Source organism: Eumetopias jubatus, unplaced genomic scaffold (assembly GCF_037043125.1).
Source record: "Eumetopias jubatus isolate StellerSeaLion01/CBP00866 unplaced genomic scaffold, mEumJub1_p1.0 scaffold_5, whole genome shotgun sequence".
Classification (NCBI taxonomy): Eukaryota; Metazoa; Chordata; class Mammalia; order Carnivora; family Otariidae; genus Eumetopias; species Eumetopias jubatus.
The window spans coordinates 49141438-49166181 of record NW_028274811.1 but is presented as its reverse complement, the minus strand read 5'-3'; the positions used below and the strand labels follow the sequence as shown (position 1 = coordinate 49166181).

At 35.7% G+C, this 24744-nt stretch overlaps 1 protein-coding gene across 3 annotated transcripts in view; it reads right to left on the bottom strand.

Annotated features, from left to right (window-relative positions):
* Window positions 1–24744, bottom strand: part of CWC27 (CWC27 spliceosome associated cyclophilin) — a 208757-nt gene that overhangs the window by 24875 nt on the left and 159138 nt on the right. For all 3 annotated transcript variants that reach the window (XM_088023327.1, XM_028123881.2, XM_088023328.1), the window contains 2 exons: window positions 20168–20277; window positions 15671–15774 (listed from right to left, as the gene is read on the bottom strand). In XM_088023327.1, the coding sequence (XP_087879453.1) occupies window positions 15671–15774; window positions 20168–20277 (214 nt within the window). The remainder of the gene's footprint in view (window positions 1–15670; window positions 15775–20167; window positions 20278–24744) is intronic.

Genomic DNA, 24744 nt, shown 5'->3' with positions numbered 1-24744 from the left:
CATCGCACATCTGAAACTAATATTATATGTTAATTATACCTCAATTAAAAGAAAGATTACATGAGGTCATAAAGGTGTGCCTTAATCCAAAGAGAACTAATGTCCTTAAAAGAAGAAGAACCATGAAGAGCACATGCACACAGAGAGAAGGCCATGTGATAACAGAACAAGAAGGTAGTTATCTGCAAGCCAAGGAAAGAGGTCTCACCAGAAATCAACCCTGCCGACACTTTCATCTTAGACTTCTAGCCTCCAAAACTGTGAGAAAATAAATTTCTATTATTTAAGCCACCTAGTCTGTGGTATTTTGTTATGGTAGCCCTAGGAGACTAATACACTTAGCTTTTACCTAATGTCCCTTTCTCTGTTCCAGGATCCCAATCAGGATATCACATTATTTGCCATGTTTTCTTAGGCTAATCTTGGCTATGGTGATTTCTCAGAATTTCCTTGTTTTGATCACTTTGACAGTTTAGAACTTTTGGTGGATAACTTTGGATTTTCTAGATCTGCAAATAACCTGGTTTCTTCCATTCTATTTTACATATAAGTAACTAAAGAGAATGTATTGAACTTACTTATCAAACTGAAGCCTGCTTCCCAGTTCATAGTCTAGAAACTTGGGAAGCCTAAAGATGACAGATACTGTAACAGGTACTTTTGCTGCTAATGAAAAATAAAGATCAAAATAATTTCTGCAGAATCTGGGTAACTTTGTTAAACATTTGGTATTTATTACAATTTTAAGAAAGTATATCTAATATGAAAATCATAAGCTTTTAGCTTTACTTCAAATGAATTAATCAAAACTCGCCATATAGAGAATAATGACATTATCAACCCCAAATATTACAACTCTTTTTTTTCTGTGATTCTGTGTTCACTTTTGATACTATTTAAAATGTAAATGGCAATTTTGTTTGAACTTTTGACATTTTCTTATTATTTCTAGAATATATTTTAAAACATCAATTGGATGATTTTTTTTATTTCATTTTGATAGTATCTTAACTATCAAAATGTAATATTTAGGTAAAAACCTTATGAACTTTTAATTTTAGAACTTTTCTCCATCACTGATTACAAGTAACTTAGGGTTCTTTTTACAAATGTTAAAGCTTCTTTATGAATTAAGAAGTTAAAGAGTTAAAGTATCACTACATATGAAAATAGTGTGTCTTTTTCAACAGGAATTAGATAGTAGAAATGACAGTAATTCATATGAAGAGACAGACAAAACATGAATGAGGCCAGAGATCAAAGTATGTAAAAAAAAGTCCAGGAAGGTGAAGTCGCTGGGGTCTTCATGTCCAGCAGAGCAGGGAAGCACAAGACAGAGGTGACTGAGAAGCAGAAGAGGCTAAATGAGAGAAGGAAATCGAGGAGGAAAAGGATGAAAGAAGCCTCAAAATGGGAAACAGAAACGTGACTTAAAGGAAGCAGAGAAAAATGCAGACAGAAATGGCCAAAACTTAGAAGAGAGATTTAAAAATTGATAGTAGGAGGACAATAGTAACAAAAAATAAAAAAATGTATTTTTAAATATTTGAAATACAAATGAAGAAAGTATAGGAAAACAACATTAGGTAAACCAAGAAAGACGCTGGCCTAAGGAAAAAGAAAACAAAGATAAACACGAGTGGAATTTCTTTTACTCTTCACCATTAACATGGGAAAACTTCCTTTCTTCTGAATTTTGAATGAATGTTAATATTTCTCCCTTGGTTTGGGGTTTTGAAAAGCCAACTCTTATAAAACCTTTTGTTTCCCTCATTTAAAAAGAAAAAAAAAATAATCCTTATAGAGTGTTTTTAATAAATAGTATTGTTGGAGGAAAAGTGAAAGATGTAATTTTTTAAAATATCTTCATCAGCATGGGAATAATTTCTCAACTTTCTTGCCTATCTAACATGCTTCACACTCAGTAGGATACAGGTGGAAGGATTTAAGAAGCTTTCCAGAATAAGCCTATAATACACATTCTTACACCTGCCCTGGGGTTTAACCAACTGCTCAGCCAATAACATTTACTCTGTGGCTAGTGAACTAACAAAACAACTTGGGAAGATGGAGTTCTCAGTCAAAAAGGCCTGGTAAGCAGCTGGGGTACATGGCTATCTGCCCATCTCTCTCAGAACAAATCCATGAACACCTAATGTGACAGAAATTTATTTCAGTTCAAACTGTATGAAAGCAGAGTCAATACAGAAGAGTTTTCTTTTTACAGAAGAAAAAGGCAGAAAAAGAGGTGACTTCAGGGATTGGTCAGAGGGCTTAGAAATAAAATAACCACCTTTCCACGGTCAGTGACTCTGACAAGTTCCTATTTATGAACAATCTCATTGGTCTTCTGCAGCATTACAGTCCTTTATAAAATGAACACTAATTAGGGAACAAGGTTTATAATCATATTCTTTCCTTCCATATAATCATATTACTACTTTAGAACTTGGCTAAGAGAGAGGAATGGAAGAAAAACATTTACATTACACTGAGCTTATAATTCTCTGCCCTCTAAAGTGATGATGTTCTTTTGCATTATATTTAAATTTTATTTTTAATTGATATCCCCTCCACCCCACACTTTTTTAGTACCAGCCTCAAGGAAAAAAAAAAAACAATATTTCATTAATGAGGCATTACTGTTTACCATAAAAATATCAAATCTCAAATTTACTTTATCTCAGAAAGAATTATGATAGAAACTAAAGTTAACTACTGCAATTTATTATGGGTTAATTAAGAAAAGGTCATAAAAACTGTCAAACATTATAGAAATGGTATAAATTCTAATCATCATTTTGATCTACTGACAAATACAGAGAAATTAATTTTCAAAAATAACAATGATAACATCAAAAATAAGAATAACAAAACATTTGTTGAGTACTGACACCCTGCTAAATCCTCTAAAAAAAGTATTTCATTTAATCCACAAACTAACCTATCAGAAAGGTACTATTATTATCCTCAGATTACAGTTTAAGGAACCAGGATTAGAAAGGTTATACAGTTTACCTGAAATCACATGGCTAGTAAATTTCCACATGGAGATTCAAATCAAGTCTGATTCCAAATCCCGTACTCATAACCACTCTATTCTTTATATTCCCATGGAAAATTATGAGTAAATGTGGCTAAATGAGGAGCTTCTTGTTTAAGTTAAACTTTTAAATAACGTTCTGAATTTTAATTCTTCAAATAATATAGGGTTTATAATATTAGGGACATGGACTTAATATCTGCCATGATTTTAAGAGGGATCGACAATTTTTGACCAAAAATTTATAATAAAGTCCTGAAGTCACTTGTTTGGCCTACAGTCTAAAAAATAACAACGCTTCTTTATAAGCAACTGCAAAAAATATATAGGCTAGCTCAGTTAGAGAAATTGTTATAATATAAAATTACACACACACACACACACACACACACACACACACACAATTGAACCAAGCATGATTAGTTATTTTTGAGAACTACCACTTCCTAGCTATGACGTCTTGACCAAAATTACTTAACCTTCTGTGCTTTAGATTCTTCCCATATGATTTGGGTGTAAGAATAAGATCTAGCTTATAGGTTTAAAAAGGATTGGTGCTTTGTACATGTTCAGTAAAGGTTAGCTTCTTCTTATAACTTTTAGTTCTACTAAAAAACAGCCCAAGCCCAACATTTTAAATTTCATTAGCTGCACACAAAGAACAGAACATTATTATTACATTTAACTTGGTTATCTGCATTAATACCAGAAAGGATAAGGGATGTTAATAATTCAAAATGGTAGGTAGTAGGAAGATTATTAATGAATGTCTTTGGAAGAAGATTTTGTGGCTTGCATTTATATATGGCCATCCTAGATGTCCTGGGGATTGACATCATGTAAAATAAAAGTGAGATGTTATCTACTGTATGACTTTGTTAATCCTTTGTGCTTTTTTGTTCCGTACCAGGGAGATGGAAAAAATTCTGATCAAACTTCTCATAAAAACATTTATAAACCTATACCATAAAATGGCAATCAAATATCCTAGATTTTGTTCTTTTTTATTCCTTATGCTACTTATTTTCCACATGCAATCTTTTCCATTACTTTGAAGGTAGGGAGTTTGTCTAAAGACTGATTATTTCCTTCTTGGCACTAGGCTTGAAATTCAGGTAGTGGCCACCTGTTAAATAATGCGGCCTTTTTATTGATTCCATGGTCAATTGTCTAAGATTTTTCCAGGTGTGGTTACCTCAGAGAAAATACGAATGGAGCACATTATCCAGATTCTTAAGCTTTTAGTGTAAAAATATGTGTTGAACAATAAAGGTCCAACTTGCTTACCAGATATTAAATACTATTATATGGCTACAATAATTTAGTAGTGAAGTACTGACACAGGAACAGACAGAAAAATCCATGTAAAATAATGAAATTGACTCAAAAATATTCCTAAGGCCTTACTCTATGACAAAGGATGTGTTTAATATCAGTGGGGGGGGGGGAACACAGGATTATTCAATAGTGGAAGTTAGCAATATAGAAAAAAACGTTGCAAGAATAATTTAACATAATACACCAAATAATCAATTCCAGGTAAAGATGTCAATTAAAAATAAAAATAAAATTATAAAAACACTAGGGAAAGATATAAGTAGGTATTTACATAGGATTATGGAAACCTAAAGAATGACATTGGGCCACAAACATGAAAAAGACTGGCAGATTTAGCAATGCACATTTAAAACTCCATGTTAAAAACAAAACAAAACAAAACAACCCCCACACAAATCGTAATGGCAAACTAGTAAAAATATTTAAAACCAAAAATATCCTTCATATTTAAGAAATTTTATAAATCAGCAAGAAGTATATAATCATACTAATACAATTCACCACCACCACCACAAGAGTGATGAAATATAAATGGCCAGTTAACATCTTTAAAAAGTTCAACTTTTTTTTTTTTTTCAAGATTTTATTTACTTATTTGACAGAGAGAGAAAGGGAGGACACAAGCAGGGGGAGTGCAGGGAGAGGGAGAGGGAGAAGCAGGTTCCCCGCTGAGCAAGGAGCCCAGTGTGGGGCTCAATCTCAGGACCCTGAGCTGAAGGCAGACGCTTAACCTACTGAGCCACCCAGGAACCCCTAAAAAGTTCAACCTTACCGGTAAACAAAGAAATACAAAATAATACAAAGTAGAAACTGGCAAAGATTAATGTATCTTTACCTGTTATCTGTGATATATTACAACATACACATACATATTACTTAGCATAAGGAGAAACCAGCAACTTCATACGCTGCTGGTACAGGTATAAATAATTTAACTTTCTGGAATGCAATCTAACAAAGATGTTATCAAGACACACCTGAGCTGACAAAAATCAGAATGATTTGGGGGAAAGAACTGGTTGAAAGGGGCATGAGGGAACTTTCAGGAGTGATGTATATGTTCTAGATCTTGTGTTGGTGTTTACGTGGGTGTATACAATTTTTAAAACTAACCAAAATGAACAAATAAGAACTATGCAACTTCTTATATGTAAATTATTCCTTGTTAAAATAAAAAAAATATTTGACTCATTAGTTTCACTTCCTTTAACCTAAGGAAGTAACAGTGGACTTACAAAATTTATAACTGTTGGATTATTCACTCATGAAAAACTTACAACGAAAATTTGGATAAATTTTTCCATTCTTAAGTGTGTGTGTGTGTGTGTGTGTGTGTGTGTGTGTGTGTGTGTATGAGGATAGACAGAAGCATTAATGATGATTCTCTGTGAGGTATGAAATTACTATTGATTTTTTTTCTTTCCTGTCCTTTTTCAATGTTTTTTATATTGACTATTATAAACACAAATTAGGTTATCTGAAAAATCAATATGACAATTTGTATTAATTTCATCTAAACATTCTACGAAAGGAATGACACAAATTAAAATTGTTTTATAGAAATACAAGCAACTATATACAAATTCTGCATCTTTCACTAAATTTCACCTGGAATCTTAGTATTTGTGTTTTTCTATCTCACTTTAAGCATCATTTAACTTCCAGATATGGTTAAAGTAACACAACTTTTTTTTTTTTAAAGATTTTATTTATTTATTTGAGAGAGAGAGAAGGAGAGATAGAGAGCACGAGAGGGAAGAGGGTCAGAGGGAGAAGCAGACTCCCTGCCGAGCAGGGAGCCCGATGCGGGACTCGATCCCAGGACTCCAGGATCATGACCTGAGCCGAAGGCAGTCGCTCAACCAACTGAGCCACCCAGACGCCCCAAAGTAACAGAACTTTTGTTCATATTTTCTTGATTGCCTGTGTACAATGGCAACTTTCATGTTGTACCGGCTTGGTTGCTATCTGTAACTCCCATTGTGAAATAACTTTTTTACTACATTGTGCTTAATCCCAAGGACCTTGGCTCCTTAAATTTTCTTTCCAATAAAAATGAACTACTTATGCCTACAGGGCCTTTCCTCTGTTTCAAAATGCTGTCAGCTTAAAAAAAAAAAAAAAGGAAAGAAAGAAAGGAAAAAAAAAGATAAAATCTGGAGAGAGTCCAAGTCCATAATTGATGATTGTGTATTCCCAGCATAGAAAATGTTATCTTGTCCACTCTCCTCTTCTTTCTCTGAATGCTAAATTTACATTAGGTATACCCTGGAAGCCTGGGGATTTTATAATCTGGATTCAGCTAAGGAACCTACTTTACAATACTTTTCTCATTTTCTCAAGAGATTTTAAAATAGAACCATTGAGTGCAACTAGCATATTTAATGAATTTATCTACATTCCTTCTTGGTCACAGACAACGTAACTGAGGTAAATTAACATTTGCCTTTTCTTTATATATTATTTTTCTTTGATATTATTACATCAAGCCAACTATATAACAATTTGTCAATTTAATTTAGAATGTTTATTTTGTGCTGCTTTAGTAATTTGTCAGGCCTTACGAATATTACCCCAGTACTATGCACGCCCCCTCCCTCTCTCACACCTAATATTTCCCGAGCATTTCCTTAGAGTCGGGTACTTTGTAACTTATAACTGCCTGGGCGCCTGCGTGGCTCAGTTGGTTAAGCGACTGCCTTCGGCTCAGGTCATGATCCTGGAGTCCTGGGATCGAGTCCCACATCGGGCTCCCTGCTCAGCGGGGAGTCTGCTTCTCCCTCTGACCCTTCCCCCTCTCATGTGCTTTCTCTCTCTCTCATTCTCGCTCTCTCAAATAAATAAATAAAATCTTAAAAAAAATAACTTATAACTGCCTTACATGAATTATCTCATTAAATTCTGGTAAGAAATTCTGAGGTAGATGTTGTTATCTCCACTTTACAGGTGAAGAAATTGAGGCTTGCAATAGAGGTTGCTTGCTCAGGCAGTCTGATTTAACAGCTCGCAATATAATTAAAAGATAATTCAACATGTAGGATTACAGAGAGCCTCCATGGTGGTGCATTTTTTTCTTTTCTCTCTTTTTTAAAGATTTTATTTATTTATTTGAGAGAGAGAGTGAGAGGGAGCACAAGGACAGAGGGAGAAGCAGACTCCCCGCCGATCAGGGAGCCTGATGTGGGACGCGATTTTGATCCCGGAATTCCGGGATCATGCCCCAAGCCAAAGGCAGACACTTAACCAACTGAGCCACCCAGGCGCCCATGGTGGCACATTTCTTTAAAGGAATGTAGAAAGTATTCCAAACATGAGAATGGATGATATATGCTGTAACCAGCTCTGTCGAATCAAAGGTCTATGAAAGTCAAGTTGATTTTCCCCCCTTCACTCTATTATTACTTCATGTTGAAATCACTGTTCTGGAAGCAGGATGGGGTCCTAAGTGTGACCCCTCACCATTTCTTACTGTGTGATCTTGGGCAAATAACCTACTTTTCTGGGCCAAAGTTTCCTCATTTATAGAATGGGACTAATCCTAATTATCTGGTGGAGTTGTAAGAAACAAGTCCACCATGGCTGGTCTCTAACCTATGAGCCCTCTGAGGGTTAAATAAGGGAAGATAGCATTAAGGTCCTAGCAGGGTACCTGAAATATAGCATATGCAAATATCTGCTTCAAGAATGAATTGGTAGGATTCAAAGCCACCTTTATCTCCTACTACCAGTAGAAGACTATGATCAAAAAGCATAAAAAGTATGTATATTTAAAGTCAAGTATAAGTGACTTCTACTCTGTCAGTTATTTTGTATAACCTTATTAATCTGAGTAATTGATAATTGGGTAAAAATATACTTAACAGGCTGTTTTAAAAGAAATGATGAGGTTGCACATTAAAGTAACTCTGCAGACTTGTTAAAACCAAAAAGTCTGAGAAAATGTAAACACTCCAAAAGCAAAGAAAAAAAAAATTAATCTAGGCACAAACCTTACAGACTTCACAAAAAATAATTCAAAATGGATCATAGACCAAAGTAAGTGAGTCACAGAGATGAAAAGTATGGCATAGGGAATACAGTCAATAATTGTTATAACATTGTATGGTGACAGATGATGACTACACTTATCGTGATTGAGTAATGTAGAGAACCGTTGAATCAATGTCATACACCTGAAACTAATATAACACTGTATGTTAATTACACTTCAATTAAAAAATGGATCATAGACTTAAATGCAACATGCAAAAGTGTAAAACTCCTGGAAGATAACAGGAGGAAACCTAGATAACCTTGGCTATTAGATGCAACACCAAAGGCATGATCCATGAAACAAACAATGCATAAGACGAACTTCACTGAAATTAAAAGACTTCTGCTCTGTGAAAAACAATGTCCAGAAATAAGAAGACAAGCCACAGACTGGGAGAAAATATTTACAAAATATTTTTTGTCATTTTTTGTCCCTGAACATACAAAGAACTTTTAAAATTCAATAATAAGAAAGTGAACAACCTGATTAAAAAGCGAGCAAAAAACTTTAGCAGACACCTCACCAAAGTAGATATAGAGATGGCAAACAGCATGTGAAAAGATGATCGACATCATAGGTCATTGAGGAATTGCAAATTAAAATAACAATGAAATACCATTCCACATCTATCAGAATGGTCAAAATCCAAAACACTGAGAACATCAAATGCAAGTAAGGAAGTCAAACAACAGGAACGCTCATTCATTGCAGTGGGAATGCAAAATGGTCAAGCCACTTTGGATGGTAGTTTGGCAGTTTCTAACAAAATTAAACATGCTCTTACCATATGATATAGAAGTCATACTCCTTGGTATTTACCCCAGAACTTATGTCCACACAAAAATCTACACATAGATATTTACAGCAGCTTTATTCATAACTGCCAAAACTTGGAAGCAACTGAGATGCCCTTTAGTAGGTGAGTGCATAAGTAAAATGTGCTACATACAGACAATGGAATATTATTCAGCACTAAAAACAGAGCTATGAAGCCATGAAAGGATGTAGAGGAATCTTAAATGCATATTACTAAGTGAAAGCAGCCAACCTGAAAAAGCTACATACTCTGTGATTCCAACTATATGACATTCTGGAAAAGGCAAAACTATGCACACAGGAAAATCATCTGTGATTGCCAGCATTAGCCAGAAAGTGAGAGATGAAGAGGCAGAACATAGAGAATTTTTAGGGCAGTGGAACTATTCTGCATGGTATTATAGTGGTGGAAACATGTCGTTACACATTTGTCCAAACCCCTAGAATGTATATCACCGAGAGTGAGCCCTAACGTAAACTGTGGCCTTTGAGAAAGAATGATGTGTGAATGTAGGTTCACCATTTGTAACAGATGTACCTCTCTGGTGTGGGATATTGATAGTTGAGATGGTTGTGTGCTGGGGTGGGGGAGGCAGGGGAATATGGGAACTCTTTACACTTCCTGGTCACTTTTGCTGTGAATCTAAAACTGATCTAAAAAAATAAGGTCTATTACAAAACATTTCTGAAAAAGAAAAAAAAAACAGTTAAGGGTCAGTTTGGAATTGCTATGGGCATAGTAAGAATTATGCTGTAAGCAGGTCTAGACCAGTAGGGTGGACACATTTAATTCAGAAAGCATTACTTTGGTACTGCTTGAAAACAAGGATCACAAACTGGGAAGTTGAATAAAGCTTCCCAGGACTTATAGATTGGGTTATTATATCTAACAAAAAAGAATCACCATGAAACAATGACACAATGACTAAAGATGCTTTAGTCCATCAGTTCTCAAAGTGTGACTTGGGGTTCTCTGTGTCTCCAATGGCAATTATTTTAGTATAAATACTAAAACATTTGCCTTTTTCATTCTTTTTTTTTTTTAAGATTTTATTTATTTATTTGACAGAGACAGCGAGAGAGGGAATACAAGCAGGGGGAGTGGGAGGGGGAGAAGCAGGCTTCCCGCGGAGCAGGGAGCCCAATGTGCGGCTCGATCCCAGGACCCTGGGACCATGACCTGAGCCGAAGGCAGACGCTTAACGACTGAGCTGCCCAGCCGCCCAGGCGCCCCTGCATTTTTCATTCTTATCCTAGGAATGTACAGTGGAATTCTCCAGAGACTACATGATGTGTGGGGTCAAAACAGAGTGCGGAAGCAGATATGAGAAAAAAGGTAAGCAAAAAAAAAAAGGGTAAATCAGTGCCACGCTTCTTACTAGATTTCTTCCTATGAAAATACAACGGTTCTTCATAAAACTTTTATGTTAACCTGAAATATTTTTAGTGATATTAAGTTTTTTAGTTTTAATTTCTAGAAGGTAAATATCAATAGATATATTCCATACAAATAAAAGCTCTTTGCAGTCCTCACTAATTTTTAAGAGTATAAAGGGGTCCAGAGACAAAATTTTTGAGACCTGCTGCCCTAGCTAATGCTAAGGGGTAAAGACGATCTCTCACTTTGCTGTGGGCTTTCACTGTTCTCACAGTGTCTGTCCTTACACCTGTATTTGGGTTTGTCTACACTTACTTATTACCTATGCCTGGCAAAGTCCTGACTGAATGAAGTGGCAACTATAATTAAAATATTCACTTGTAGTTACTGCATCCTTTACTCAATACATGACTAAATCATATACAAATTATAGTATGTATTATATATAAAAGGTGTTTAAAGCTTTGCCAGTGAGATGAAGCTATGTCCTTCAATGGTATCTTACAAGGAGCTCTGAATGGGCCTGTCAATAATTACTTTTACATCTGCATTATTAAATTTTCAGTTTTGGCTACTCAGGCAACCGGTACTTGTTACTTCTATGCTATGGCTAACTCCAGAGGAACACTTGAAAACTACTTCATGCTAAACCTTGGTTCTTGAACTCCAATCTCGAGCACAAACAAATTGTGACCAATGGACAAACTGATTTTTAATGCAAGTCAAGGTGCAGTAATAAAACAAAAACAAACAAAAAAAGAATCTAGATCCAAAAGTTCTTAACCTGTAAGATTATCTTGGAAGGAGAATTTTTCAGGACCAAGAACAAAACCACTTAGACCTGAGGATGCTGAGGAGTCATGATGAAATTTGTACCAGTTTTATTAAAAACAGAAGCAAACCAGACTGTTTGTATTTTTTAAAACTTTACAAGGACAAAGCATTTTTTTCTAAAATGTTATTCTCTTTCACTAAGTATTGCAGAGTACCTTAATTAATCCTTGAGATTCTAACAGCCCTAAAAGCAAGTCATAAAAATGATATTTACATGGGAGTATAAACTGGAATGACATTTTGGGAGGGCCACTTGAAAATATTTAGCAGAAACCTAATATGCATACCCACTGACTAAGAAATTCCAGTTCTGGAATTAATCCGGAGAAAACTGGCAATGATGAGGACACATGGATGTTCATTACAGTGTTGTATATAATAATAAAAACTGGAAAGAGCCTAAATATCCAGCAACATAGGGCTGATCAAGTAAACTGTGGTTTATCATATAAATGACTATGTGGCCATAACACAAAAATATAAAAATTCATCATAAAATTATATATGTCAGGGAAAAGTACTTACTGTATATTGCTGAGGGAAAAAAGCAAGTTATAAGATTATAGCATTATATGATCTCATTTCTGTGAAAAATATATATGCATAAAAATATCTGGAAGGGTATAAATTAATACTATTTACTGTTGAGTTTGGGATCACTGGTGATTTTTATTTATTTTCTTTGAGGGGTCTGTATTCTGGTTTTGCTACAGTGAACATCTTTTCTTTATATAATAAAAATAATTATTAAAATACTTGAGGCCACCATTGCAATTGTTAGTGTTTCTCTAATTCTTATGATACTGAATACTGTTATGTACTATGGAAAGTGGTAGAGGGGAGAGAGATGAGAAGGAGGGAGCAAAGCAGACACACTTTATACTGTTTATTATTTTATCGTGTATATTTGTTGTAAAGGATTAGGTTAATGTTAGATTTAACAATCTGAAAAAAATTGCAATGGAGCTTAGTAGTAAATAGTTAAATGTTCACAAAACCGCACTTTACTCTCATAGATTTAATTTTTCTCCTCTCCTTGGAGTGCTGATTTTGTTCTGTAGGAGCAGGTGGCTTTCTTTTTTATGTCTCTCTATTATCTTGTCAGACACAGCTCTCTCAAAACTTTTTTGGGAGCTAACCAAGCCCAAAATGGCATATGTACTTCATCCACATGGTCATATGAATCTGTTGGCTGATGACTCCTGCCATGTATCTAATTGGTTTTAGAAAATCCATGCTTGAAGAAGGATCCTATAGCTCTAAGAGCGCGATGCTGTGGGATGAAGGAATGTAGTGGCAACGAGGCTACTTGAGCGGCTACACTGGAATCTGGGAGCCATCACTGCCACCAAGTATTGGCAGCATATATCCCAACAAAGGAGGAATCCTAATAATTTTGAGTGAAAAATTTCTATCATGCGTTTCAGCTTAGATCTACTAATAACACTTATTTAAATGCCTTGTTAGACAGTGAAATCTGGGAATAATTATCAAACACCATATACAGTGTTTACAATAGGATCATATTTCTTTTCTTTCTCCCCCCCCTTTTTTTTTTGCATGAAAAGTAGAATGCTGCTGAATGGTACCCAAATGTCTGTTGTATACCATGCCAATACAGCAGCTCAGCCAAAAATGCGAATAGAACAGTTTGCCAAGTAAAAGAAAACATAACAAATTGGTAATGGTTTCTATCTTGACAGAAAATGAAAATGATCCCTCAATGTGTGGTCACTCATGCGGACACATAAAAATGTCTGAGAAGCAATCATTTTACCTCAGATAACAGACCCTGACAGTGTAGTACGGCACTGGCTTACTTTCACTTCTTAGAAAAGCGGTAACCGTGACCTACAAAATAGTCTGGTAACCATGTAATTTATGCATAACACACATGCACATGCCATGCACTCATAATATTTGCCATAAATCATTTTGAATACAAGACTTCTTTTCTGAGTGGAATATACTTTATGGGAGATGATCTAAATCACTAGAGACCGGATAAAGTTGAACGGGTGTATTTATGAACAGAAAGGATGTTGCTGCTTATCAGGTTACAAAATTTCAATAGTCTATAGTGGGATAAAAAGGGTCCCATGTATTCTGTAGGATTCCCTTTAGTGCCTTGAACATGAAAGGTATTTTATTAGATGTCAAATAAAACAAATACGAAAAATGTGTAGGTACATAGTTTACAGTTCTGACTTTCTGTTAAGGAGACTGCAATTGAAGGGAGAAATGAACCCCCTGAAGACCTGGTGAAGACTAGGTCTTTAACTTAACTTACTTACCCTTCCTTTACCACTTATTTTTGTTCCCCAGATGGAGAAGTGGTCAACATCATTGACCAGTGATTTTACCATCTGGTAAAGTTTTTCCATTTGTTTACTTTCTAATGAGGATGTTAGAACATAGATTGCACTATGAAATCACAACAAAAGCAAGAATGACAATTTTAAAAACACTAATTGACATCTGAAGCTAATGAGGAATTCACAATGAGAGAATACTGAACCAAGTGGCTAGGAAGAACCCTGGGAAGTTAAATGGTCTTGCCAAGTTAAAAGTAAATTTGAATCCTGTGGGTTATGAGATTCAAATGAAACTTCTGGGTTTAAATTTGTTGGTGACTTTCCTGTTCAATAAAAAAGGACTTAAATGGCTTATAAAAAGGTTAAAAAAACTTATTGGGCATCAAACTGCTCTTACAAAACACCATCTTGATGAGTTAAGTGTAAATGAATCAGAAACACATGGATCATGTTTCCTTAAAAAATGCATATGGATTCAAAAATAAGGGGAAGAGGACTTGGCAAAACATTTTTTTTGTGTGGTGGTTGAACCCAAAACATTTGAAAGATATTTTGAGACATTCAAGGAATCCAAAATAAAACTAAACCTGTCCAGTCATATAAAAAAACAGAAAGTTCTTTGTAATGTGCATTTATCTCTATGGGTCAGTCAACACTCACTGAGCCTTCCCCTTTGGCACAGGACAGTGGGAGAAGCCAGTTTCTGCCTTTAAGCAACTTTGAATTTAAGTATAAACAAATACACATAAGTAATAGAAACCAATTTAAAAAGTCTCAGGGTTAAAAAAAAATAACTTAGATCCTACAGAAACTATATATTGAGAAATACGTAAGTACTTAAGGGTCCTAGGGGAGGTAGGATTCATTCTATTCAAATAATCATCCCCTCAGCCCTTTTGATTAGAGTTATATATAGTTGTAGAATCTTACTTGCTTAAATGTTTTCTTAATAAGTGTTTTTATGTCTTTTTTAATATGTGTCCCAGCCCTCTTTCCTCCACCCTCTAGATTTGTGAGCGCTCAACAAATCTTGCTGACTGGTTTCCTGGAGGATGGGAGTGTTGAGCAGTTTTGAAATAGGAGAGAGATGCTGTCTGGCAGAGAGGAGTGAGGCTATGATTCTGGGTTGGGGTAATGGCACATGTGACAGTTCAGAGGCTCCAGAGGGTGAGTCATACGTGGGGGGTGACCCACTGGCTGGCTTGCAGCAATGTGCTTGAGCCAGGCTGGAGTGGGAGGTGAGGGCAGTTAGGTGTGGGGAGTCCTAATATACTACATGTGAAGTCAACTGGAGGACAGAGGAGTGTGATAAGGAAAAGCACAATTCTTACTCCTTTTTTTTTTCCTTTTGCCATTATAGGATAAAGCGCTAAGGATAGGACATGTACGAGTCATTAATTCCTTTATTTCTTATCAGTGTCTTAAAAAGCTGAAAAATAGCCAAAGAAAAAATAAGTTGACTGTGTATGAATTGCTAGGATCCTGTAGGTCATAAATTTTAAGAGGAACTTAGTAGGATTATGAAATGTCTTACTGAGTCCTAAAATGTTTGTGGGAAAGTGTAAAAAATTAATGATTTAGAATCTTTTGAGGTGCTTTCTAGCTGTTTAATGTGAATCTTATCTTTTCCACGATATTAGAAAGTTATTTAGGACAGGGAGAACGTCACATATTTCTTGTATATTTTCCGCTAGCTAGTATAATACTGGGAACACACCAAGCACTCAATAAATGCTTACTCAAGTGACATGAAGACAAAAGGTGCTGAGGCCCTATAATGACAAGGGTATGATGAAAGGTGAAGTCTGAAAGAAGAAAGAAAAGAGGACAATATAGTGGGAATGTCCTAATAGCGTCTCTGCTCTGAGCCTGTTTGTTCACATTAGTTAATACAGAGGAGTCAAGGCCCTTACCATCCTTCGTCATCTTCTACTTCTGCTTCAGAAATGTCATTCTCAGGAGTTTCAGCAATTGCTTGAGTGAGTTTAGATTTAAACTGGTTCAGCAGCGCCAGGGTCTGGAATTACAATTACATTGCTAAGTTTTCTGATAAGGATAAACATAATTTTACAAGAGACACTGAAGTTTGGTAGAAAATAAAATGTGAAACACTAACACATAAAGCACTTAAATAAATTTTTAATTTTGAAGGAAAATAACAAAACTGCAACAGTGACTGATATTCACAAACCCTGACATTGCCTTGTTTGCATTTGCACTGACCTTTTCCCTCGGACATAGGTGACTGTTTTCTGCTTTGGGGAACACAAATTTGCTTATATAAAAGATGCTTAAACAATAAAATGCATGCTTGTTAATGGCTAATTTTTAATGCCCATAAGAAAAGGATGTACTTTACTAAAATATGTGAAATTAAAAATAAAACACCAATAACAAATACTATTTGTCACTGAACAAATTTCCAAAAACTTAAAAAGTTCATTGTTAAGGAAGGTAAAATGAATGAACACATTAACTGTTGGAAGATGGGTAAATGGGAGTGATATTTTTAGAAACCTCTTTATATTTATCAGAAACTTTAAGATGATCATTCCCTTTGATTCAGTAACTTCAATCCTGGGAATACATGAGGAAAAATTATGTGAAACACAGAAAATGGTTTATGCAAAAGATGTACACTGCAGTGGTACTCATACAAGTGAAGAATGGAAACATGTTAAAATGTCTATCAATAATGAACTAGATAAATTTGCTAAAAAGCAGTGACTATGCCATTATACTATTACAAAAATTATATTCATGAAGTATTACATTCTATTGTTAAGTATAAGAAGTGGGGCATAAATACCATGGTTCGGTAGGTTTAAAAAAAGGGGGGCCATTTCTCTGATTTTTGTCTCCTGTGTCCTTTGTGGGTAACAGACAACAAGTGCCTACAATTTCATAATCACATTGTCCCCCTGGCTATAACTTAACAGTTGACTCCGAATTTGAGCAGAGAACAAAAGTTGGAAAAAATTTTTTTATCCTACAGTTTAAAAAAGTACATAATTGTGAAATGGGGTGAAGTACTACCTGTCTAAAAAATCAAATGTCTAAGATACTGACATATTGAATTTAGTACTAAAATAGTCATATTTCATAAGGAAAAAGAGGTATAATAATTCAGTATGTGAATAACAAGTATAATAAGGAATCATAATAAATTGCTAGGCTCTGTAATTTATCTAGGAAATACTCTTAAGACCATAGTTCGTGAAAAAATTAAGTAGATTTTGGTAGGTCTAGCACTTAAGCTCAATAAAGACAGGTGGTGCAAGAATCAAAGGCAGTTATTGCCAAAAAATGACAGTGAAAGTACCTTATATGCTTTATAAGTTCTGCAAAATTTAATGCGCACATGGACAACAGATGAAAATATACGCATTGCCATAGCTGCTGAATGAGATGAGTTTTGGGGAAACACTATAAATTCCTACAGAATTTCCTCATAGGCATTCTGAGGGCTGCCTAGTCCATTAGGGTTTAGATATTTTATCTGTCTCCAGAGTAGTAATTAAAAGACTAAGCTCTTCAACAGTGTTAACAGATAAAAAAGGCATCCTTTGTTTTTAAACCTCATTCATTAAAAAAACCATTGTGCTTAGAAATGTTTATTGTATTTGCTTTATAATAAGAAAAAGGTTAATTTAGAGATACTAGAAAACTAAGAGAAGCAAAACAAAAATATCTATTGTCCCACCACTAGGAATAACATTTTGGTAAATATCCTTCAAGGTTTTTTAGGTGGTGTTGTGTATATGTGTATGAGCTTATATATCTATATGTAAAATATATCTGCATATGCATATTTCTATACCTATAGCTTAAAGTAAACCCCATCAATTTTTTAAAAGATTTTATTTATTTATTTGAGAGAGAGGGAGAGTGCGAGAGCATGAGCAGGGGGAGGGGGAGGGGTAGAGGGAGAAGCAGACTCCCTGCTGAGCAGTGAGCCCGACCAGGAGCTCAATCCCAGGACCCGGGGATCATGTACTTAACAGACTGAGCCACCCAGGCACCCCAACCCCATCAATTTTTAATGGTGGACCTTTGTACACTTGGAAATGTCTTTTCTGAAGGCATAAAGAAAAATGAAAACAAAGGAGACTTCTTAGTGGAATCAAATTTAAAAGCTTCCTAGAAAATTACCCTAGACCTGGATCTTTTTCCTTGAATTCAAAGTGGCAAGGCAGTCTGTTTTTAGATCCAATTAACCTGCTACTGGCATTTGCTCAGAGAAGGGGGACTGTAACAAACAAAAAACATCCTCTTGGCCTTTCTTAGCTTCTCCTGTATTCAAGATTGGACTTTCTGTAGTTGCATTCTAAAGGCAAGGTAAGACACTAGGCAGAAAAGCAAACATCACAAAAATAACGGGGCACAACATAGAGTAAAGAAGATAGGATTTGGGGGCCTCTGGGTGGCTCAGTTGGTTAAGCGTCTGCCTTCAGTTCAGGTCATGATCCCCCAGGGTCCTGGGATAGAGCCCTGTGTCAGGCTCCCTGCTTAGCAGGGAGTCTGCTTCCCCCTCTCCCTCTGCCCTTACCCCCTGCTCATGCTCTCTCTCTCAAGTAAATAAACAAAATTAAAAAAAAAAAAGAAGATAGGATTTGCATAGGGACATTTCTGTGTGGCATCTACAGGGGAGTCAGTCCTCTGGTTTTTTGCTGAAGGAATGAATGGCCAACTACTTATAGCTCTTCAGCATGGTGAGAGCCTTCCTAGCAGGAGGAAGCTGTTTTAAAGAGGCCCTGCCTTCGCAGACTTTGTGCACGTGTACCCACACAGAAGAGTCTCTTCAGCTGGCCTCTGCACCTCTAGTCCTGTCCCGGTTCAGTATACTGTCTGTACTGCAGCCAGGTGGGAGGGATCTTCCTAAACTGCAAAGGAGATCATGTCACTTCTTTCAATGGCTCCCACTGCCCTTAGGGTCAATATAAATTTCTTAATATGGCTCAAAAATGCCTTGCATGAGTTGGCTTCTGCTTTCCTCTCTAGCTTCATCTTTCTCTTGGGTTTATGTTACAGTCATACTTAACATATAGTTGTTTTCAAAGACATCAAATATTTTTCATATACTCTTCCTTTTGTCTGGCTACCCATCTCCTTTTCAGCCTTCACAGTTCAACTGACCAATCACTTTCTCAGGGAGGCCTTCCCAGATTCTCAGGCCGTGTTAGGTCCTACTCTTAGACATTTCCATGGTTCCCTGTACTTAACCTGTCATAATGCCTACCCTCTTTTATTGGTATTACTTACCTGGCTCTTTTCCCTAATAGCTCAGAGAGGACAGATGTGTGTATTTGTTTACCACCAAATACACTCATTAGTACATGGTTCTTAATAATTATTTGCTAGGAGGCAAGAAAGAAGAGTGCATGAATAAGAGTGAGCCTTAGGGTATCTTTGGTAGTATATTGACTGCAGTTGCTATTCATTGTGACTCCATGAAAACAAGTTAATAATGTACTTAATTTCATTTGATGTGCCATTTCTTTTGAAAATTGCTCAAATTCGTTCTCTATAATTACAATTCCCTGTACCTGACTTCTTGTAGAACTTTCCTTATGATTATTTTCATGCTAAGTACTGATGCATGATCCTTCTTTACCAGTAATTAGGTGTTATTTATAATGTAGTTCCTGATTATATTAATTTATTCAAATAGACTTGGGCTTTTTAATATACTTTTATTTTGCCTATTTTATTTATACACCTAAAATGCCATGTTTTCAAATAGAGATATATGGCAGCACCAAAAATAAATGATTTTGGTCTTCCCCCTAGCTTTCAACATGAATGGCTGCTGAAGATACTTACTTTATTAAATGCCGAGTGTTGCATGGTGTGTAAAATTGACTTTCAGATTGCTGAGCTATCTCTTTTTATTCTTATTTCTAACAGTCTTCTTTTATTAATTCTTAAAAGTTCAGAAATTATTTGAAACAAGCAGAGTCCTGTAATATTATTGACAACAGAAGTCAACTAGTGGACCAAATGCCTTATTTACAGGCAGTGTACAATTTCGAGCGGCGCTGGCTAGTCAGCATGCGAGATGCTGTGCTAGAAGAGATATCTTCATCATTTATAATCACCACTTCTCCATTTCATAATATTTACTTAGAGGTTCTACCTGGCTATCTGAGAAAATGTGGCTTTATAAGGTTCCTGTGCTTGATATGAGAGTACAGGGTTGAAACCTGCAAGTTTTAGGCTTTTTGCCTACAATGTCTGGAAAGAACACGAGTGGCCAAGGTTCTTATCACCCCTCTCTGTACGAATATATCTTTTTTCATTTTTAAGAGGTAGTGTTTTTCTGACGTATAATCAAATTAGGCTTCATTAGGAACACCTGAAGACAATTAAAAGGCAATGCATTACCTATGGATTTAGGCTTATAAAGTTACCTGGTCTTCCCGAGAAGTTCCCTTCTTTGCCTGTTGCTTCCTCAGAGCTTCATATTTTTGCTTTTCTCTTCTGTATTCTGCAACAGCACCATCAGGAGCAGTTTCTTCCTCTGAAGAATAATAGAATATTCTTAGAATAAATAGTAAAAAGGCTGTGTGGTTTCATATTAACATCTATGCTTATTATAGAAGAGGAGGTCAGAACCTGGGATTGGTTATTACCCATTTAAAAATCAAACCAATAAACGGCTCCAGCTCCACAACTATTTCCTATGCTAGACTGTGATCAATGTTAATTTATCAACCAATTTTATAAATATCTTTATTATATAATTCATTATTGTAGTTGTTCTCACTTGAGTATAAAATTACCTATCTCACTTTTAAAATAATTAAGATTTTCCTAAATTGACAAGGCAAGAAACAACAAATGTTGGAGAGGTGGAGAAAGGGGAACCGTCTTACACTGTTGGTGGGAATGCAAGCTGGTGCAGCCACTTTGGAAAACAGTGTGGGGGGTTCCTCAAAAAATTAAAAATAGAGCTACCCTATGACCCGGCAATCGTACTCCTGGGTATTTACCCAAAAGACACAGATGTAGTGAAAAGAAGGGCCATATGCACTCCAGTGTTCATAGCAGCAATGTCCACAATAGCCAAACTGTGGAAAGAGCCGAGATGCCCTTCAACAGACAAATGGATAAAGAAGATGTGGTCCATATATACAATGGAGTATTACTCAGCCATCAGAAAGGATGAATCCCCAATTTTTACATCAACATGGATGGGACTGGAGGAGATTATGCTAAGTGAAATAAGTCAAGCAGAGAAAGTCAATTATCATATGGTTTCACTTATTTGTGTAACATAAGGAATAGCATGAAGGACATTAGGAGAAGGAAGGGAAAAATGAAGGGGGGGAAATCGGAGGGGGAGATGAACCATGAGAGACTATGGACTCTGAGAAACAAACTGAGGGTTCTAGAGGGGAGGGGGTGGGGGGAAGGGTTAGCCTGGTGATGGATATTAAAGAGGGCACATACTGAATGGAGCCCTGGGTGTTATACACAAACAATGAATCGTGGAACACTACATCAAAAACTAATGATGTAATGTATGGTAATATAACATAATAAAATAAAATTTAAAAAAATAAAAATATATGATGAGTATCAAATCATATGGCCATTCAAATATCATCTGATGTTTTAAAAGAGTAGTTAAATTTTAATTGTTAAATGTCAGTATTGATAAAAGTGGAATTTTGCAACTATTTAAATTTATGAGTTTAATAAAAAATGTTTTAAAGAATAATTCATCAAAAATAAAGACCAATGTTCTTTTTTTTTTAAGATTTTATTTGTTTTTTGACAGAGAGAGACACAGCGAGAGAGGGAACACAAGCAGGGAGAGTGGGAGAGGGAGTAGCAGGCTTCCCGCCGAGCAGGGAGCCTGATGTGGGGCTCGATCCCAGGACCCTGGGATCATGACCTGAACCGAAGTCAGACACTTAACGACTGAGCCACCCAGGTGCCCCCCAATGTTCATTTAAAAAAAAAAAAAAGATTTGCCTAAAATTTAGCACTGCTATTTTACATTCTTCTCCTGCTTTATAAGATACAATCGTTTGATACTGGTTGATTTTCCAATTACCTGCCACTTTTGTTCCTCAGTTAAAGCAACAACAACAACTAATAAACAAGTTCAATTTGATGTCATCATAAAAAATATACCCAACAAATAAGTCAGGACAGCTATCAGAAGCAGATCAAAGTAATTTTTACTAAGTTAGAAATTAGAATACCAATTTATAGACTTGATCCTGTAATACTTCCCTGTGAGGATTACTTAACATCTGAGTTTATGGAGCAGTTTTGTCTCAAGAAAAAAGCACTAACATTTTATATTAACTTACATGCACACATAATAATGAAAATATATGATTAAAAAAAAACCCCAAAACCAACAACCTATCTCTTCTTATCTTTGGCTGGCAAACCAAGATGAGCCAGATGTAATCAAGAATGCCAGTAATCGGGGCGCCTGGGTGGCTCAGTCGTTAAGTGTACGCCTTCGGCTCACGTCACGATCCCAGGGTCTTGAGATCGAGCCCCGCATCGGGCTCCCTGCTCCAGGGGGAGCCTGCTTCTCCCTCTCCCACTCCCACTGCTTGTGTTCCCTCTCTCGCTGTCTCTGTCAAAAAATAAATAAAATCTTAAAAAAAAAAAAAAGAATGCAAGTTATCTTTCTTTTCAAGCCTTGGTTTGTTGCTTACCTCTTTGTTACACAGTTTGAAGAATGTTATTAATGTGCAGTGTATTAACAGTCAGCCATTTTGTTCAAGATTTTCTAATGCAGTGACATTTGCTGCATAAACCCAACTGTGTGAAAAATCTGGCAACTATTCTATTTCATAACTAAGTATATCACATTAATATAAGTACTTCTCTTTACAATATGATCAACTATGAATAATCACAGCACATTAATTTTTATTTTTATTTCTCAGCAGTATACTCTGAATAATTTCCTTAGTTTTATATTTCAGTTCATTAATTCTTTGTTTAGTTGTATCTAATCAGTTTTTAAGACAAACTGAGCCATTGATTTTAATAATTATATTTTTTATTTCTAGATATTCTTTTTGGTTATTCTTCAAATTCACCTGTTCTTTTAATAGTCTCAGTCTTTATTATGATACTTAGTCCTTGAAAAAAATCTCCTTTAATTATTTAAAACACCTGTTATGTGTATCTTTCAGATTCTTCTTGGGGATCTTTCTGTTATGTCTTCTGACTCTCTTCCTAGGCTCATCATTTCTCTATGTGTTTTCTAATTTTTGATTATGAGTTTATCTTTAGCTAGAGCTGCCTCTCCATCATGCTCCATAGGAATCCTAGGCACCCAGGATTGTTTAAGAGTTTCTACAAAGAACTTTTGCATTTGTTTCTATCAGGCAATTGGGGGATTCCAGTAGTCTAGAGCCATTTTTTTTTTCAAGTTAATTTCTTGGCTTAGGATTCCTATACCATATAGGGAGGGTATATTCAGATGTTGTAGCCATGCCTGGTAAAAGTTTAGAGCTTTGATTTTTTGAGAGACTTTTTTTGTTATAATCTCCCCCACATATGGGTCTGAAACATGATAAGCTTCACTGTGGCCTTCCTGACCAGGTGGACAGTTTTTCTAGTTCCCATTTCTCTTGAGCCATGGCCACATTTCTGTCCAAGTCAGATTAAAATGCCCAGCTTCTAGCTAGTAGAGCCTACATCTGGTTCCAATACTCCCCTGGGCAACTATAATACCAGCTTGCCCACTTAATGCTCTGGTTTTGCTTCCCCTTTGTTTCTGGTACCTAGCACTTTTTTTTCTTACCTTCTCTCTCTGTCTCTCTGTTTCTCTCCCTCTCTTAAGCTTATCTAAGTATTTAAATTGGGCTGGATCATATTTTATCCAGCATTTCTATATATTTGTAGGAGAAGGAAGGTTTGTGCTAACTCAGTCCATATTGCCAGAACAGGAAGTAGCACATTCATTTCTCATGTGCTTGAATCCCCCTGAATAAACAAAAATTGAATAAGTGACTGGATGATTTTAGAGACATAAAACTGGCTAATAAAATACACAAGGAGTTTGAAAAATTTAGTTTCTCTAAGTACAGACTGTTCTTTTACTTTTCTTATAAATCTCAATATACAGTGGATGATAATTCATAAATAATAATGATGTAATATGATGACTATTTGTCATTAACTGAAATTTCTACAAAACATGCTAAATAAATAGGAATGAAGAGTGGTGGGAAAAAAGAGCATTTACCAAAGAGTACATGTCAGGCACCATGTTAAAGTGCTTTGATTATCTATGAAGGATCCATAAACCAAATGAGGAAACAGAAATTAGAATATGGTAAAGCTGGGATTTGAGCCCAGATCTGTATGATACAAAAAGCCCACACTGTGCCCTACTGACTTTAGTTAAAACTTCAATCCAGAAAATAAAATTTTACCTAGTGTCTCTCATATGTGGGCATTCTGAGAAATGCTGTAAAAGACATCTAAAACATAAATGATACAAACTTTTCATTCTATAATGTAGTCTAAAGGGTGAAACGAACCTAAGATATGTGAAAACAGTTAAGAAATCAAGCCATTGACTTTAAGTTTCAAATTCCTGATTCCTTAGAGGGCTTAAAGCTTACATATGTTATAGTGTTAGAATAAAGTATCTTAGCTTATTTCTGAGATAAAACTAGGTAATATATGTGAAAGGGTCTGGTGAAGAGAATGTCCAACATCACTATAATCGTCAGTTTTATCACTGGAGTATCAGTTCACTAGAGCACCAGAGCTAGAAGTTACCTTGAGGATCTTCTAATCTACCTTCTCAGTTTATAGGTGAGGTAACCAATGTTTAGGTAAGTGAAGTTACTCAGCCAGTCTCCCAGGGGGATCAGCAGCAAAGCCTAGGCTAAAACGTGTGTTCTGACTCTTAGTTTAGGTGACAAAGTTAAGTACTGCACTTCTGTCCCTGCATGTTATAAAGAATGCCTTTAACCCCTCCTCTAAGAGCTAGTCA